Raw genomic sequence first — 19,831 nt, forward strand, 5'->3', positions numbered from 1 at the left:
ATTTTATTAGCTTGATATTCACCACATTGCTATGAAATACTGTGGCCTTCTCATTAAAAATTGCCCCTAATTCTATGTTCCTATAAAAATTATTTGCTTTAAAAAGTTAGGAGTGATGATCATCAGTCTCATTCTTCCAACTGCTATTAGTACAGGCTTTGAAATCTGCCAACAGAACAATTCTCTGAAAGAACAGGAACTTCATAGAATCCTACAATGTTTTTGGCAGTATCAATTTTGTTTCTGTTCTTTACAGAAATATTTTATTTAAACCTAACTGAATTCAATTTTAATGTTCCATTCGGTACAATACAGCTAATTAAAAATCTTGATTATAACATGACTGTAATGATAAAACCATCAAGTATCTTGATCTAATCAAAAATAAATATTTTAATGAAGTAGCTTTGGAATTTTGAAAGCCTATCAGAAAATGTGTTTTGTAGTAAACTAAGAACATTCATGTTTTCATAATGATTCCAAAATAAAGAATCCTCAGAATGTGAGAATCTCAGGATAGACGAATTTTCYTTTTTTTATTAGATTGTGAAAGAAGATGAGACAGACAGAATTATTGGCACAGTTCCACTTTCCTCAGGGCTTACAGTACATCTTTACAAATTTTTAAAAGCRGGCCATACAGCTTGCCAGGCAGAGCAGGGCACTCGAAACTGAGAACACGCAGTTTGACTCTGCCGGAGACTCACTGCTGGCCAATTTGTCTCCTTGCTGTGGCCACGGCTGTCAGCGAGCCCGGAGGAGGCTGCGATATGCCTGGAATGCAGCCGCGCCGCTCAAAAGGGCAACTTCGACTCTCTGTGCCTGTTTCCTCCTTTATAAAATGAGGGTGACAACGCTTAGGTATGTACTAACCCGAGATTATCCCTGCATAGCACTTTGCCGYGCAGGAGCCCCGCAGGACCTTGTATCTGTTTGATTTATCGGTATGACTGGTACAGAAGATTACGCGTGGTTACTCCCAAAAGCTGTTTGTATAGGTATGTGTGTTCCTCAGTCCCGGTAGCTGATGTACCTAAACACAGGCAGAGCCCGGAGCCCTTGCCACATTCACTCCAGAATCCAAGTGCAAATGGGGGAAAAAAATACAGATATGTCTCCATTGGATGACCAAAAGCTATGGCTTCCTAATCTGCCTCCCCCACCAGTAAACCTGCCCTGAAATTATGGATTTCAGCCCCAGCCTTTCAGCAAGGCAACCTTTCAGAAGCTGGTGGCAGACCCAGACGAGACTGGGGAGTGCTACAAGTAATGGATGATACTATTTAATCTTTCATTAAATTATCATGATACCAGCAGGCAACATGCTATTAAGCCTCTGGATGGTGGAGGCTGCGAGGGCTATATCTGGGTGTGGGAGGGGGGTGTTTTTCTCTCTCCCAAAACTCATACACACATTCCTCAGCTGTGCTGACCTCACAGAAAGGGTGGAGGAAGAGGAGGAGGACTTCATCTCAAGATAAASGCTGAAGCAGAAGTAAGTTGGCGGAGGGCTATGATTTCATCCTTCTCCCCAGCCACCTATCCGATCACATCCACCTCTTCTCAGGACTCCGGGAGTCCCCTCCAGCCCTTCACTTTAGGAAAGTTAAACCCCACAGCCTGCCTCCGCTGGAGTGGAGCCCGAGTGGGCTGCATTTGGCATCAGGTCTAATAACTGTCGTAGAGTTTGGCACARTGTGCACTGAGAACTGCCAGGGCAGATTATCCTACCCACTATAAGGCAACAGTGAGAAAAACGTGGACGACTTTCCTCCTACGCATGAATGTCCTGCCCTTCAAGGCTTCTGTACTCAGATTGCTCAACTAAGGAGCATCCCTGAGATCTTCTTTGACTCCCACATGGCTGCAGCTAGGAATAAATATTCCCACTCATCTGGGGCTGGCCAGGATATTGCCTCCAGGGGAAAGCCCCAGTCTGATCAGAACAGACTCGGCTTTCACAACACGAGGGCTGATGAGCACAGTTTTGTTACGGGCGTGGGAGACCCATAGCACAGCAGCCAGGCATGGACCGCTGCCTGTCTTCCCCTCCAAACTAYTCCGAGGAGATCTCACCGCTTAGCAGCCCAAGGCAGATGCCAGATTTGCAGAGCTTTGCCCGGTTACTCTGTGCTTCAGCTGGACCTTTGCAAGATAGTTGTGCTCCTGAGGAGCCACAAAACTGTTGCTCAACAGGGAGAGTCTCATGACAGCATGAGACAAAGGTTTCAAAGAATCAGAACAAACCAGGAACCTGTTTGCTGCCAGATGAAAAACAAACAGTAACCAGTCCCTTTCCCTCCCTTCATCCAAAAGTAAATACAACAGCAGCAGTTTGTTTTTTTCCTTTTTTTTTTTCCCCAGGTGCTCCCAGCAATGGTTTYTTTCCTGTCAACAAAAACAAGTGACAGAAAACCTCCAATCTGCCTCCTGGTGGGAGAAAGAAAAGTTAAGAAAAGGAAGCACTGTCATTAATTGTGTTGGATGGTGTCCCAAAGTGCATTACTGAGCATTAGAAAAGCACCTGTTCAGAGGATTAAGCCTTGCAGCAAAAAAGTTAGAAGCTTACACTGCAGTAAGGCTTGAGCAGTTTTTCAGGAAGTGCATCACGGATTTTTCATAGCATATTTTGGTGTGTAATTTTTCTGTGCTGTCTATGTGGGAACCCAGGAGAACATTTATGAAGTCACTGCTACAAAAATAATTGCTGTTACTCACACAGGAAGTTCAGAAGGCCATCGAAAAGGAGCTAAGCCTTAAGAAGTTATTAGTTCAAAAAATCRTGGACACACACTACTAGTTTTCCTATATCAGACAGTGATAAAAAAAATAACATAGACAACTGGGAGGAACTAAAGAATGATCCTATGGGAAAGTGTCCAGTACACAGACTGAGACATAAAATTAAATGCAGGCATAATTAGTGGCTGGTGATTGAAGTTTTTCCTTGGATTTCTCTCCTGCCTACAGTGCAATAGTTTAAAGAAACACATTTGCTATAAGGGAAGAGAATTCCCATTCCAGGTCTTTTGGAGCAGATCCTCTTCCCTGAGGAAATTCTGTTATAAGACACTTTTGTTCAGGTGGGAAGGGTCAGAAAGAGGGTAAAGAGGGTTTGGTGCTAGAGATTGAAGGTGCCCTTGACAGCCCATCCACACCTTTTCTTCTAAAAGAAGACTTACTGTCTTTGCTAGTATTACCAAGCATTCCCAAGAGYGAGAGACTTAGTTTCTGAAGCTGAAACGAAAGAAAGAGGTAAAGGAAAGAAAGAAGCCATAACTTCCCACTTSGTAAAGCAAGCAACAACCCCCCAAAGTTGAATCAGCTGAAGTGGGTTTGCTTATTTAGTGAAGAGTATGAGAAGCACCCAATAATGTGGGATTTCTGCGACGATTTAGACAACAGGACAGACTGCCACTGGAAACTGCCAGGTAGCATCCCAGCATACTCCAGTTGTTTGCATAATGGGATCTGAGGGAAGGAAGAGGACAAGGGGAACAAATTTGGAAGAAATTGAATGTAAACATCCATCTCTTGGGTCCTGCTACATGTGACTTGGAATACTATAAGGTCAAAGCCTGTCAGCAAAATGTTGCCATTTTCTATCAGATGAAAAACAAAACAAAATTTAACCAGTTCTACTGAAACCAAGGAAGGTCAAGAGAGAGAAAGTAACCAGGACACAGGAGACAAGAGAAATAAAATCAGGCACAAAAAACTAATTTCAGCTCTGAGGAATGCAGTACTGAAGTTGTGAAAGAGTTGTAAATTGGATAGGAAGATGATAGAGTAGAGCTGGCCAGAGATTTGCAAAATAAAGAGGTAAACTTAAAAAGAAAAATAGAACTGACAATTTCATTATTAACAAGAATGACTGATTCCAACCCAGGAATCCAGGAGCCAACCAGGACCACAGGATGGAGAAACACTGGTCTGAGAGCTTCTAAAAACAGGCTTCAGTAGGATCTTGGAAAAGCAAGTGGAGAAAAAGGAGAAAGCCAAGTGAAGGTTTGGGTGCTTTTGGAAGCTTTTGTCTTGCAACACAAGTTATTGCAGTGAACAATGCTGATAGACAGCTACAGATATCTCAATCTTAGCCTTTGTTTTTTTGGAAATGGCAAAAAAAAAACCCTCTATCTTGTTAAAAAGAACCTTACTAAAGAATGTTCCCTCTTGGCTGAAACATGGCATTTTTTTCTGTGTGTATTCATTTTGTGCGCAATTTTTATCTGTATTATTTCTTCCGGTTTGGAAAGTTACAGCATTAATATTACCAGGGAATTTGGAGGCTTATCAGAAAAGCTCTGGAGCATTCCTTCAGTTCTCACATCTTAAGGGTTTACAAACACTTCCTCAACTGCACAAGACAGAAAATGCTGGAGGACTCTGCGGGCAGGAACTAGCACTCTCTGAAAGGAAAGGGAGCTGCTGATAAAGCTGCCAAGTAGTACTCGTTTACTGAAAGAATCATTTTGCTTCAGAGTATAACAGAAAGACACAGCAAGCTTACTGCTTGTGACTGTACTTATCAAAAAGAGGACTTCACTATTAGTTCCGCCTCRCAGCCCAGAAGTTCCCCAGAGGAGATCTTGCTCATTACGATGAACACACTGTCAGACACGTTGTTTTCAGCCTCTAATTATAGTGCGCTATTCCTGGATCATGTTCTGGAAGAGGCCATGAAAATACAGTCTGCTGTTGCCTTCAAACAAAGTTGGTGAAAAACCAGCAAACATTCCTACCACATCATCACCAGCAAAGATCGCAGACCACAGTACATAACTGAAATAGTGTTGGTGCTTCTGAGGCCTTCCTGTAATGAATGTCATCCTAATCCATGATCAGTCTAATTGGTTTGTAAATAATACTGATATCAATGATTCAGGGGAGGAGGAGCTACTCAACAGAAGTATCCCATCAGACTAAAATAACTGAGTAAAGCACTAACCTCTGAAGCAGAATGTCAATTATTAAAACTACTAAAAATATATTTTACCTTTTTTTTTTTTTTTTGAACATGTATCACATTCAGTTTGTCAGGGAAGAATCAGTAGTCTTAATGAACTCTTAAATATGGGAGCATCTTCTGTTTGGGGCAAATGACTGCAAATAAGCTCCCTTATGCCCACTGCATACTCCATGTTCTCTGCTTCATGCTTCTTGAAATGTTGCCTGCTTGCTCTCTGAAACGAGGTGCTAGAATCACTATGTGATTTTGTCATCAGTGGAGGGGTTTGTGGGAGACATTTAAGAAAAAAAAAAAAACACATGAAATGCTGTGTATGGCTCCAGGTACTGACTGATGCCCAGTTATTTTGTGTGTGTGAATTTATCTTGCATCTTTGTGTGCGCAAATATGAGAGTTTCCTATGAAATAAGTGCTTGCTCTTTTATGCCATATTTTATGGCATAAATGTGTATACACTGGTAAGGGTCTTCTGATGGCAACAATATAAGGTCAATGAGAAAGATGGTACTGAAGGGAACCACAAGAAAGATTAAAGCACAGGAAAGAAACTTATAGGGAGAAATGAAGTAAGTCAACCATTTATCTTAAAGGCATCATATATCCAAAAAGGTAAAAACCAACCAATTTAGCTCAACCACAGGTACTGGCTGAAGCAAGAATTAATTCATGAGACTCCAATGCAGGAGATCAGAGTAGACAATCATAAAGATCCCTTCTGGCCTTAAAATCTTGGAATTTCAGATATTAGACAGGTATAGAAAGAAGAAAATAACCCAAAAAACTTAGCTATCACTAGCTCGTGTGAACTGCCCTATCTATAAACAGAGGGCATATTTAGACAGCACACTTGGGATAGACTTAATATGAGCCAAGTGACCGGGAGGCATAAAGCCAGACGCTGAACACGTCTGTTCCTGTTAAGTTATGGCTAACTTAGACTCCAACAAACAAAACCACACTGTTCTCCTCTGAAATGAATTTAATACCCATATGGGGTGCCAGATGGAGTTAGAAGTTCTACTAAAATATGTAAGGGGGCTGGAATTGCCACATGGAACTGCCACAAGCATTTCCCAAATATATTAAATATTTCATTTAGGTATAAAGGAATACTCAGATTTGTGGAGTGTGTTACATACAGTCCCCTAAATGTAGTTTTTCTCTGAAGTTATGCAGCTGCTTTTTATTATTTTTGCCATTCCCATCTGATCTGGAAAACAACAATATATGCCAACAGCAAAATGCCTCAATCATAGAACAAAGCTGATTTCATCAATGTGCAATCTTAGATGGAATCTTACCTTGTCTTGTGTTTTCCCTGACGCTTCTATGCGAAATATTGTTTAGAAGTCATGTAAACAAGAACTGTACTAGTATTATAGCCAAGCAAAAAAATAAAAGCGACCACTCTGGAATTCCCTGACATCGGAGGGGAAGGTAGTGTCATTATATGGGCATCATTCTGTGACTTGTATATTCCTATGCTAGTGTTCCCTGTGCTTGCAGTCACTCCTACAACAAAGTCTTGACGTGCATAGTGGATATTTGTAGGGAGGAAGGTTTTAATGATGCTGCTTGAATACTGTAATATGGGCACAAATGCACAAAACAGGCCATTGATTTTGGGCACCTCCATTTCCACATGTTCCATATGAGATACTTGGTTTTGGAAAGTAGTGAATTTTAAGCAAGTTCCAGTTGCCAGTGACTAACTACTGCAAGGGAAACTATGCACCCAAATATTGAGAAATCTAAGATTTAGGAACTTGAATTGTATCAGCCATCTTTTTAGACAACATAACATGGTCATCATGCCATGGTTCAGAAGGGGACATGTAAAAGCATTCCTTCTTTTCCTAGTAGGACTGTTTCATATAAATTAGACAGGCTCATTCCATATAAATACAGACATTTCCCCATGGAGGTTGCGTGTTTCCAGATTGCACTGAACCCGCTAGACAACAGGTTCCCTTTGAAAGCAAGGGTGTCACTGGAAGCCTGGCTGAACACCTAAAGCATTAAAGACTAGTATTCAGTATTTAACAGAGATGCCTGAGACACATGCCTTGGGGAGCTATTCACATCATCTACATTAGTCATCTAAGCGAGATTAAGAGCAGCCAGCTAGGAGCCCAAATCCCATGTGCAGATAATCCATGGAAAGCTAAGTGTCTCCAGAGGACAATGGAGAGGCATTAGATCAAAACTCATAAACCTAGGGCCTCTTCCAGCCACATCAGTAGCTCTAAGCTCCCTTAAAATTCAATGTAGAGAAGAGCAATACCAGAGGGCAATTCAGTCATTTAAGACTTGATACAACCTCTGGCTGGGCACCTTTCTCACCACTGAGTATAAGGGGAGCCAAAGCCAATGGGACTCAAGATGTGGGCATCTCAGGTCACTGCCTGCGCTACATGAGAAGAGAACTGGCCCTCCAGTGCTGGTGGTATCTCTCACAGGTGGGGAAATCCACAGGGATTTTCTGTACCTCCCTTGCAGGTGGTCTGGCACCAGCAATTGCCTTTAATGAACATTTGTTCAAGCATCCTTGATCTCTCACTCAGCTTCAATATTATTTTATGGGATAGTGGAGTTCTCACAAATGTGTCAGTAAAGTTACTGAATAGAGTAGACTGGCCTCTTTCCCAGTAAACTCTGCCAAATCTCACCTTTTTTACGATGAGCAATAAATCCACCCCTAAAACAGACATGGTGGATTCTTTGAAGCACAACCACTTACAATCCAACTTTTGATGTCCAACTCTCACTGGCTTTTTTATAAACGACATTATTATTGCATTCAAGTTATGTTTTCATACCTTCCAAGGAGGTGTTTTCTACTGCAGCAGGCATTAGGTGGCCTCTTCTTCTTTAACTACAGCATACCAGAGGAGAAGTTCTGGTATATCATTATATTACCTGAGGACTTAACAAAAAATGTGATTGTTAGCAAAGCTACAGACCTTGGTTCAGCAGCGTTTTAACATCAACACTGCAAAACAGCCCACTGTGTCCTAACTGGGATACATTCATGGTAAATCAGAATGCAGGGCTGAAGATCCATGTCTTCGCTGGCAGCCTGACACTTGAATGATGTTTCATCCGTACAGCAACCTCCAAGGAGGTACACATTGTATGAAAAAAAAAAACCTAAATCTCTTGGTCCAACTCATAGATATAAGGGCATACAGAAAGGAAGAGGATGAGGAAAAGTTACCCTCTTCTACCTTGCTGAGGTATTCCGAACAGATAGCCAAAAAAGCAGTCAGAGCCTCACCTCTCCCTTTGAACCAGACTCACACCCTGCAGCAGCATGTCCTCTTGCTGACCAAGTGAGTTGCAAAAGCAGAGACTGGTGATGAAGCACTTAAGATACTTTCGTGGATGGCAAAAATCTAGTGGGATTAACATTTCTAACATGGAGACCAGAATGTAATAGTTTAATGGAAGCACTCAGGTTTCCCTAAGGAGGCTAACGAGGAAATGAGGCATTGCCAACAGCAAGGGTGCAATCTGGCAAAATGACTTGAGGACAGGGGTTCTTAATTTGCCTTTCAGTGTTTCCCAACCAGAGAGAGCACAATCACTTTCTTGCAAAATCACTGTGCCTTYGCAGGGTAAGCTTTGTGCTAAACAAACGTCTGCAAGCCCATTCAGCCTTTAGAGCAGTGTGTGCTGTTAYGTGAGATCGTATGAGGAAATAAAGCATGATTTTACAGAATAGGCACATACTCCATGCCAGGGTGGCAGAGCAGGGAGCAAAGACTGGAGCCTGCAGAGACACTAAGTGAAGAGCCAACATGAGGTGAGCTGCAAAAGGCTGCTTCTCTGGGGAGCTGTATGGACACCGGCATGAAGGGAAAAGTGATCACTAGCTTCCCTTAGTCACAGCAGGAAGGGGAATGCGTAGCTCTCCCTTCACCCTGACATGCTGCAATACCTTTTGCTCAGCTCCACTGCGTTGTTTGAGTATTTTTCTTCTTGAAACGGTGACAGGAAGGGCTGAAGACCCCAGTGAAGTTGGAAACGTTGGGTCTGTAAAGAACCTGCAGACACTAAGGGGACAAACGAAATGCTCCGTACCACAGCTGTAGATATTAACAACTGCTACACTACTTCACTATGARCTGTTCAGACAAGATGTTAAATATTGCTGAACTTGCTTCACTGGTATACTTTAAGTTGGTCTTACGTGCATACATGCAGTAATATTATGGCCAGGATTATAGGACAAACACAGGTGGCAACATGAAAATAGCAAAGATTTATGACAAGGACCACAGTGGGAGGGAGCCCCGTGAACAACCTCTCATTCTTCGTGTGTCTCCAAGCGCGTCTAGCTGGGTTCATTGGGCCACGTGTCACCAGTGTCCCGAAGCACCAGAACAAGTTCAACGCTGTCACCTGCTCTGTGACCCAAGGAAAACCCTTGAACRTTCCTAAGTAACTATTTGGAGGCTTTCAAAAGGCCCTCATGCTGAATCCACCCTGTTCGTTCCACATGAACTTCTGACATTTTTTCACATGATAGAATTTTTTTTCCAATGGTATGCCTTAAATGAATCTTGCTTAACCCAAGCACTGTCTTTAGCAATCGATAACAACATAATTTCCCACCCAACTTGAGCATGGATAAAATCTGCTCCTGCCTTCAGCGTGAAGCTGGCTCTGAATACTCCTGCAGCTGAATTAGCTACAGGCTCCTACAGTGAGCTCAGCACTGGGGACTCTCTCATCTGTTATCATCAACGGTTTGTTGATCATCCTCCCAGAGAGAGTTAGTTGCAACGCATCAAATCTCAGCAGCAGACGTTCAGCACCTCTGACAGACAGGTAGCCTTGGAGTTCAGATCCACGCTGGACTCAGAGCTGAAGGGAAGAAAAAAACATTCCTGGCTCTTTTGGGGAATTTTTTACTTGGGTGTTCCACTGGCTGAAAGAAAGATCTCTTTGCATTCCTGCAGGGGATGAGGATCAAAATAAAATCACGTGAAAGGCTGCCAAACCCCAGGCTGACAGCCAGTGAAGTCCTTGGAGCTCTCCCCAGTTAATGCAGTACATTTAATATCACACCCTAGAGTCTTTTTTTCCTAGCCTTGTCCTTGAGACAACTCTCTTGACTTGTGTCATTTGCTTGCTTAATAAAAGCCCACAGTGTTCCAAATTGCAGCAGTCTATTACTACAGATTTAAAAGAAAAACAAATCTTTTTACTATTAAATATAAGTATGTTGACTACATTATGAATTCTATCTGGTTCTGAAAATACATTCTTAAATAGACCTTTGTCAAGCATATTTACTACATACTGAATTGCACATGGAAGAATCCTCTTCCAAAGAAGCACACGCTTTGAAGAACCAGTTCTGCACCTTAATCATCTTAAGCGAGACAATTAACTCAGTAAGACAGGACATGCAGAACTTTATGATAAAAAGGAATCCATGACGCTCTAAAATCTTTAACAGTAAGAATTTGGCTGTGACTGCAGAAAGCCAAATTGTGCTGTCCTTAATTTGGAAGAAATCTCACTGCAATCAGTGAAGCTATTTGCAGAGTGAGATGCCAGCAGCATGAGGATCACGAGATTTATTTCATTACATATAAAAACCCTTACATCACTTATCAGAGCAAGTCAAACAGCACAGAATAGAGCGGCTCAGCATCTGCAAAGAAAACTCACATGTTCCCCTGCAAGTGGAAAAGAAGACCTTGAACATTTGCCTGACACATCATCATCTCCATGAAAGATTTTGGGAAGCAACAGATTTACAGCTGCTTTTAGACTACAGGTGAAGTGCTTCATTTGATCAAGAGACAGTGGTAGCTGATATATTTTTTCTGCTCTGTCATGACACAGCTGCATGCCTCGCACACGCTGTGTTTATAATTTTCACTGTCCTGTCATTGCAAAAGAGCCAATACTGTGCGTGTCCTAACACTCAGCACAGATGTTTTGCTCTGAGTTTTGGAGGCTGTGCACGGTGCTGCACCCGGGTCCCGGGTGTCTCAGCYGCTGGCGGGGCACCCTGGATCGCCTGCAGTGGGGCCGATTCTGGCTGCCAGCTCCCCGCTGCCAGCCCTGGGGCTCCCACGCCAGCTGCCTCCTGGCCATCTCTCAGCAAAGCTCCAAGAGGCAGGTTTAGGGCACAGGAAAATGATTGCAGAGCTCAGTACCCATGTCTCCATCACTGGCAATTACACTAAACCCATCTGCATGCATGCGTTTCCTACATGACGAACGAACCTTATTTTGCATGGGCARATAGCTTCAGAGCACAGCCTCGGAGGCATCTCTGGGGAACGCAGAAAAAACTGTTAAAATGCAGTTTAAACACCAGTTATAACGTACTGCTTTTGCTTCCTTGTGGATATATTATATGGATTTGACATCTTTCCATTTCATTGCATTAAGTCTATGCAAGCTCTCCCACACATTATTCAACAGTAATTGCAACTTATATCCGCAATAAATCTGTGTCTAAATGCATTTAGAGATTATCCCATTTCTCCTTCCTGCTAGAAAGCTTCTTAACATTTGGCAAGTGAGCTGACTTCCAGAGACAGCCGCATCCTGCGTTTCGTTTTAGCTCTCTGTCAAGTTGACTTGGCATCTGTGCTGGATAAGTCACGTTTGTAGCATTGCAACTCATCAGGTTGTTTTTTGTTGTTGATTTTCTTATTTCTTGTAAAAACAATAAAATAGTTAAACTAACAGTTCTTAAAACTAAAACTCATGCTGAATCTTGGCTTCCTGTAGCTGTTTGCCTTAGAGGCATGGAGCGGAGCTCTTCAAACTTTTGTTTTTTTAAACTGAAGAGCTACTGGTTGTCAGCGGGGGAGTGAGCCTTATAAATTCAGATGTATCCCACAGTAGGGAAATCAGTCATGATCCTCATCCACTTCTATCTGAATCTGGTTCATCCCTGTGAAATGTTTTGGGGACCAACAGAGCCCTACCCAGAGCTTATAGTGTCAAACACAGATTTGCTCCCGGCTGAAGAGGAATTGGAAAGTAAACACTGGAAACAGCCAGCTCCAAGGGGCTGGCTCCTTCGCCATCCCAGACCGCTCCGCTCCAAGACCAGGAACATTCTAGCCAGGTCTGTGGCTAGGTTTCAGGAGAGACRGTCTCCAGTGCCCCTGGTGCAAGTTGCCTGCTGGCCTCCTGGCCCCTGCTCACCTCCCAGCAGCAGACCAGCGGTGGAGCCAGGAAAGAGGTTTCTCGAAGCTGAGGGAGTTACGCCAGCGTCTGCCCGCTTTCGCAGACGTAACAACTGACATTCAGAGCTTGGACGCAGGGACGGGTGGGTGTCTGATGGTTCCCTGAGGATGGCAGTGTTGTGGGGAGGTGCCTTGGTGCCACCTATGGAGAAGAGGCGCAAGCCCTCACGGTTCCAATCCTCATCGGCTGAGGCAGCTTCGTGTCCCCCGAGAAACACAGGGCCAGCACCCTGCACTCTGGTTTCCAGCTGTGAAAAGCAGCGGGCACCACAGTACTGCAGCGTGGTGATTAYGGACGTGGAAACGCCAGTGCGGGAGAACAGTTGCAGACACCTCATCAGGTGACGTGAATGCACACACGGCTTCCTGCTGCAAGCCAAGCATCCAGTTCGGCAGTACTTCACCTTAAAAACCCCTCAGAAAGCCCAGTGTCCCCATAAGCAAATCTCAGTTTTGACTCTTTTTTCTCTTTCCTTTTTGCATTCTAGCACACCCTACCAAACTGTGGGAACACTGGCTCTCAGCCAGGTATCTCACCAGACATTGCCCCAAAAAGCAAGGCGATAAGCCGACCACTGCACCAGGACCAGAGGACACAYGATATTGAACACAGCAGCCCTTGGTACCTTCCATAAATGGATACCTGATCAGACAAAGCAATAGGAGACTCACAGACCCTTCCCAGGAGGCCTCTCAAACCAATGAGCCACTCCATGTCCATGTCCACAAATCCTGCCCAGGACTGCTGGCAGAGCCCGCTGGCCAAAGCAACAAGCCCCTCTCTGTCCCGCACGCCTAGATCGAGCAGCAGACAGACGCAGGGAAGGTAAATCTCAACGCCTTGCTGAATGGAGCAGCCCTTCCCAAAAACATCAGTCATTTTCCTCTGAGGGAAGGAGATTTGAGACCGAAGCAGCAAGTCTGCCAGCATCAAGGAAAGGCTGCCAGGACACTTCATCCCCATGCTTCACGTTTCCTGCATTCCCTCCAGGAGGACTCCTGTATGATACCCACATGTGAAACGTGAGCAGATAGCTCACCCCATGGCACCTCCTTGCCCTGCAGCCGGGGCGAGGGGACACGCTGCAACGGGCTGTCACGCTGTGACCATCGGCTGTGGGTTGGCAAGAGGATATTGCTGCCCAAAACCTATCCTGAGCAATGGGACAAGCGTGCTGAGCTGGTGCCAGGACAGGCTCAGGCTGTGTTGACTTCTCAGGGAGAACATGCTGTACCAAACGTTTCTTATTGTATATCTTACATAAACAAGGCATTGAGCTCACCACCCAGCACTTGCTCGTACTAATAAATACCAGCGACTYTCTGCTCCATATACTGAGGTCACATACTAAAGCCAGCTCAGGGACACACACAGGATGCTCAGTTCAGATTGAGACGGCTTCTGCAGTTCATTAAAGCTGATAGGAATCAAAGACAGCTCGGACAGGAAGCTGCAAATAGGATTTGCTGTGCAAGTGGGGCAATGACAGACCATACCCTTGTGGGAAACTCCTCTCCAGCAGCTCAGGTCTTCAGTCCCTCATGGGGAAAGACCTGCTGACAGGCCCAGAAACGGTCTGGGGTATTTCCTACTCCAAAAACCTTGCTGCTGCTGGAGAAGAACGTCTGAAGTTAGTGGTAAAAAGAGGAAAAGTGACGTGTGTCACCAGTGGGCAGCCGTATTTCCCAGGGGATCTGGCCCACGGCCATCGGCCAGGGACACTCCGCTTCTGCTCTGCCCCTGAGGTATCTGCATACGTCGGCACGGGAGCAGGTGCCTCACATCCGCTGCAGAGCCATCAGCATTTCCATCTGCCCATGCAAGAGTGCAACACACCATTTCCACAACAGGATTTCCTCGGCTCTTGCCATCGACCACACTGCGGCAGGCCAGCAAGAGCAGAACGGGTGCAACCCCGGGCAAAATCCAGCTGTTGCTTATAAATTCATTTCTCCATATTTGAAGAGCAAACAAGCCACTGAGCAACCACACATGSTCCAGAACATCCCTGCCGAAGCTGAGTGAATCGCTCCAGGGCTAAATCCCAGGGCAGGTCACAGGGGCTGCCGGGTGGCAAGGCAGGCCAGAGAGGGWCTCCTGGGCTTGCACACCCTCCATCAAAGGCTCCTGTCGCTGAGATGCTGTCTGCATTTTCTGGGAGTGCCTAAGGAAATCCAGGACAGGAGGAGGAACTGGGGGTCTAACAAAGAGAGGTTGTAGCGCTGTACAGTTATTAGAATGGTTTGCAAATGCCAGCAAAGTGTTCTCCAAAAAAAAAAAAAAGGCTTCTAAATTTGCAAGAAAGCACTATTTAAATTTTTGTCTGCCTTTTTATAGGGGCTCTTTTGCAGAAAATCCAGAAAAAATAAACATAATACGCTGGAAATGTGAAAAATCACATTTTCCAATTTAAAAAACCTGAAAAATCCCACAAGACACTTGAGCATTAGAAAAGAAACTCAAAGAGCTCAACATTATCCAATTTGCTCTAAAAGTGAAGCAACATCCCGACATTGCACATCCCCCACTTTCACCTCAGGTTCCTCTCCGGACAGACGTTTTGGATGTTTGTTTAACCAAGCTCCTCAAATTCACAGTCTATCGGAGGTACCAGCCAGATCTGGCAAAAAGAAATGTCACACTGCTGAGCTCACAGGGTCGCTTGGTTTGTCACTCTTGCAGAATGTGACCTTCTGGACAGACTTCTGAAATTGCATTTTTGAGGAAGGTATTTTCGTCCCCTCTCAGTTTTCCCTCCCATTTAATATATAGATTTTTGTCCTTGTTTCTAAGAAGATAACAGTGAGTGTGGCTCCCTCGGCCCCTGGGAGGCAGCAGGTAATCTCTGCCCTCCCATAGGCGCAGCGGGACATCCCACATTGCTGCCCTCTCATCTGAAAAGTTTTCTCCTCGTTTTTTTTTAGCCCCTTACAGATGTAAATGCAATTAGAGCTGCATATCACATTCCAGTGATATTTCCCTATCTGCACAGATTTGCACATCAGGAGAAGGCACGATACTTGTGAAAAAAATGTTCTTTTCGAGCAAGCCTGGCCTGACCTAGAGACAACGTGCCGTCTGTGCTTACGCTCCGAGCGGATACAGCTGAAGCACAGGCGGCAGATGGGTCAGGTAAAGCTGCACATGTAATTCAGCTACTGTTTTCAGGCTACAAACATTCCAATTAATGGCACAATTGTGCTCGTTACTGCCCTAATTTGTATTGCAGCAAAGGCACAAAGGCTCGGTAACCTCTTATTAGTTCTCTGACCCTGCCACTTTGAATACCTGGCAATTTTCTTAATAAGATTATTTGTTTTGCTGCAGCCTGACTGCGTTGTTATGCTCATTGCTAAGCAATTAACAGTTTGCCTTTCCAGAAATATCCGACGCCGCAGACACTATTAGTGCCCGTCGGAGCATTTTCAACAAAAACATTCCACGGGGGATGTGTTGGCGCCTCTTCTGCTTTCTGGGACAAGCGTCTCTGCAGCTACGCACCCGCTTTCCGGACCACCAGACCAGGCCGGAGCTGGGGATTACTCACGGTCAAGTCCCTGTTCTGCCCCTCTCTGTGCAAATTTTTCATCCTGTATCACTCTGACACTGGCATATATCAGCCAAAGCAAAGCACGTCTTGCAAAATCCCATTTTCGTGGAAGCAAGCAAAGGACTTTGCCACCACCCTCCAGTGAATGAAAGCACCAGATTCCCAGGGCCCCCAGGCACCAGCCAGCATCGGGGTGTCCCAGAAGGTCAGGCCCCCAAATACCCCCCAGGCAGTGTGTAATTTCTGACCTGCAGATCCAGGAGTCTTCAGGCAAGGTACAAGAGTAATACGTCAGGGAGACTCCCCTGAAGGCAACAATCTTTTGGTCACTCCAGGTGCCCCAGCCTGGAGACAGCTTGCTTGGAGCCAAGCAAGGTGCTAACGTATCCCTCTTTCAGCCTATCATCAGACTTGAAAATATTCAAACAGATCCTTTCTGAAGGGTTCAAAATGGTATTTAGGACCAGYTCTAACAAAAGAAAAATTCAAAACATCAAAAATAACCTCAAAATAGAATCATTAGTTGCCAAATAATTATACTTTTTTTTTTTCTTTTATTTACAAACAGGTAAAGTTAAATATTGGAATCTGGATGTGTCTTAGGAATTGGCCCGTGGWTTCRCTTCTAGGTATCAGGACAGCCACTTGGGTTTTCTGTAGACAGTACCCCAATATTGCAGCAGTAACGGACATCCAAAACCCCAAATGTCTCAAYSACCAGCAAGTCCTTTCCCTCAAGGCTGCTGGACAGTGTGTGCTGCCGTGGGGCTTCGCATGCTTCATTCGCATAACATTACTGTCAACAGGAACCACACTGGCTCAGAGCAAAGGACTATCTAGCCTGGGAACCTGCTACCTGCTCAAGGAAAGGTGTAAAATCACAGAAAGCACGTAGCAGTACTTCCCCCAACGGTGCTCTCCTGCCTCCAACAGTTTGCATACCCATGTCTCGATCTTCCCAGGATCTTCCCAGGCCCAACCAAGCAGGACATAAGCCTGATGCATTTAATGTGTGCTGTCTCTAGCCATATAATTTCAAAATTTTATATTTGTATATATATAAAAAGTAGAGGCCAAAATATTTTCTTACAGATAGGTACAGAAGTATCTGCACTGCTTTAGTTACATATTCTGTAGTGTGAATCTCTGAGAAAATCAGCTTAGTTAGGGTGCAATGCTCAGCACTTGGGTACTGGTAGCTGTGGTGCAATGCTCTCTCAGTGTGCTTTGTCCTTCTGTGCTACATTAAACACTCGCACAATCTCAGCCACGCACAAGCTGATATTTAAAATGCCATTGATATATTTGTTTGCCAGAAATTTCCCTTTATGCAAAACTTTGGTGCTCATTGCGGAAAGGAAGAGTAAATCCCCATGTACGATGAAAACAAGATCTCCTCCAAACAGCTGGTGGAGGAGCGAATGCAAAACGAAGAGAAGAGGAGAGAAGAGCATCATCACCACAGGGCAGCCCGTTGCACCAGCACAGCCCCGTGCTGTGCCCAGCGCCTACTACGCGGGCTCAGGCCCCTCTCCGCTGCCCCCCAGGGCCTCAGCATCTCTGAAGCAGCTCCCTTTTCTCAAAGAGGAGCTCTCTCGATGGCTGTTGAACTGATAAACCCGGCGTTTGAACAAGCGATGGAGCTTCTCCTGGAACTGGTTCCCGATAAAGCAGTACAGTAAAGGGTTGATGCAGCTGTTGGCAAACGCCAGGCAGATGCCGAAGGGCAGCGCCATGTCGATGAAGCCTGTCATGGCACAGTCATTAATGATGTTCATATGAGCCAGAGCATCCAAAAACGTTAAAATGTGGAAGGGGAGCCAGCAAATCAAGAAGGCCACAACAACAGCAGCCACCAGCTTTAAGACTTTGTCCCTTTTCTGCTTGTTTTTCCCAAACTCCTGTGCTTTTAGCAAGTGCCTCCTGATGCAGATGTAACATGTGGTGATCACCATCAAGGGGATGAAGAAACCAAGCACATTTTTCAGGAAGGCTGTTCCCGCAGACCATTTTGCATAATTCTCGTGAGGAAAGGCCATAATACAAGCATTTACCCCCAAGCTTTTAACGTAGTGTGTGTCACGGAAATAAAAAGTCGGGAGAGAGGAGAAACAGGCCAGGCTCCACACAACCAGTGCTATAACATATGCCTGCTGCAGAGTTCTCCTTTGAGAGCGAATAGGGTGGACAATAGCATTGTACCGGTCCAGACTCATGCAGGTGATGAAAAATGTACTTGCAAACATGTTCAGGCACAGGACCGAGCTGGAGATTTTGCACATGAGAGATCCAAAAAGCCAGTTGTATCCGTGTGCGTAATAGGTAGCCCAGAAGGGGAGGGTGACAAGGCACAGCAAATCCGCCATGGCCAGGTTGAAAATGTAGATATTAGCCACTGTTTTGGGGCCGCTTTGACGACAGAGTACCACCACCACCACGCTGTTGCCAACCAACCCCAGAATGAAAACTACGGAGAAGAGCGCCGGAATTAATGAAAATTGATAGCCAGAAGAGGTAAGTGGGCAGGGAGGTGGCGCACGCAGGGCAGCCGACGTGTTGATCAGCGCCATGTAGGGGACCTGGAGAGTCTCTCTGGTGGTGATGACCAGGGAGTAGTTGCTCTGCATGTTGACACTGGCAGAAAGAAACGTTCTGCTGGAAATTCATGTGCTAGCAGCACTCTTCCATCACATCGCTCACCTGCAGATCATAAACCACGCATTAGACACGCACTCTGCAGACATCTTAGGTCTGGAATCACAGAGGCACAATAAAATAAAATCATTTTAAATGATGCCAGTAAGCTGAGAGCTGAAATACCAGACAATCATGCAGGACTGCTTTCCTCCATCCTACTGACAGGACACAACTAGCATTAGGGAGGTCATGGCATGTTTTAATTAGMCTGGCAGAGAAGCGAGCGGCTGGGTTTTATCTGCAATGAGACAGTAATTTCTGCGGGCAGCAGAGCAGAAAGATTATCGATTCGGGAAGTGCAGATTCTTCAAGGGACTTCTGAGACCAAAGACAACACCTAGGCTCCTCGCGATCCTTTTTCTCAGCTTTCTCATCCTATTCCCAGCACTCTGTGTGGTTAAAATAAAGCAGAACGGCAGGACTTGCCAGCAGGGATCAAGTACTTCACACCCACGGATCTCCTGGCACTTCACAGGCACCAACATAGCCTTTWAATACAGCTATTAGGAAGGCAAGCTTTGACTTCTTTAATTCATGGGGCTGAACACAGAGACACTGAAGGGCCTTTGCAGAATATCACACACTGACAAAGTCCTTCTCAAAGCCCACCTGCATCTCCTGCCCCCTTAAGGGCTTGTAATCAGAAGAGTAAAATAAATTTTTTTCAATGTAGATATAAGCAACACACACTCAAGTACCTAGTCCTTGCAGGCRCTAGATTTAACAGTAGTATTTGTCATCCATTTAGAAAGATCAGGACTGGACTTCAATATGGGAAAATGAAGCCACATAATGGCACAAACAAGAGGGTCCTCGGACAGACTTTGTTCCACGTCTCGAGTCTACACTCTGAGCTGACCTTTTTTCAAACTTCAAGACTTTATAGCCAATAAAATAGACAGAATATCCAAATATTTTATTGTAAACAATAGAAAGACARTTCCTTTTTAATTAAGTCCTTATGGAACCAGTCAGGCATTTAAGAATTCTCAGGGGGCTCTAAAACAACAGGAATTTTGACCAAGTAAAGACAACAAAGTTGAGTACTGCTTTCTCATTTAACAGAGGGCAAATGATCATTTCAAAAGTATTTGTCTATATTAACAGCTTAGTGTACAATTGCTTATTGTTCGCTCACTGCAAAATATGCATCACGCAGCTTTGAATAGTCTGACAAAACTGAATATTAATTATATTGTCTCAACATAATGAAAATTCAAGAGGAGAATATTAATGCACGTTTCTGCCTGTACTTAAAGTCCCACATACCGGATGACAAGTCCCCGTGCTATAATCAGACAGATCTCAAACCAGAGCATGGGTGTTATTTGGGGAGAGGGGAAGAGATTCAAGGGAGCATCTGGAGCCTCCTTTCTCCCTTAAGTCCGATG

The 19,831-nt window shown here is 44.7% G+C and overlaps 2 protein-coding genes across 2 annotated transcripts in view; both read right to left on the reverse strand.

The window, feature by feature from the left end:
* The window catches only part of SLC6A14 (solute carrier family 6 member 14), a 53,726-nt gene extending 40,813 nt beyond the window's left edge, over positions 1–12,913 (reverse strand). The window contains exon 1 of the mRNA XM_026066260.1: positions 12,836–12,913. Coding sequence (XP_025922045.1) covers positions 12,836–12,913 — 78 coding nt within the window. The remainder of the gene's footprint in view (positions 1–12,835) is intronic.
* Positions 12,914–17,254: 4,341 nt separating this feature from the next.
* On the reverse strand, positions 17,255–18,370 carry AGTR2 (angiotensin II receptor type 2). The gene has a single exon (XM_026066261.1). It carries the CDS (start codon positions 18,368–18,370, stop codon positions 17,255–17,257), a length of 1,116 nt encoding a protein of 371 aa, XP_025922046.1.
* Between the last annotated feature and the right edge of the window lie 1,461 nt (positions 18,371–19,831).

The sequence above is a fragment of the Apteryx rowi genome, unplaced genomic scaffold, assembly GCF_003343035.1.
Source record: "Apteryx rowi isolate R43461 unplaced genomic scaffold, aptRow1 scaffold_24, whole genome shotgun sequence".
Taxonomy (NCBI): domain Eukaryota; kingdom Metazoa; phylum Chordata; class Aves; order Apterygiformes; family Apterygidae; genus Apteryx; species Apteryx rowi.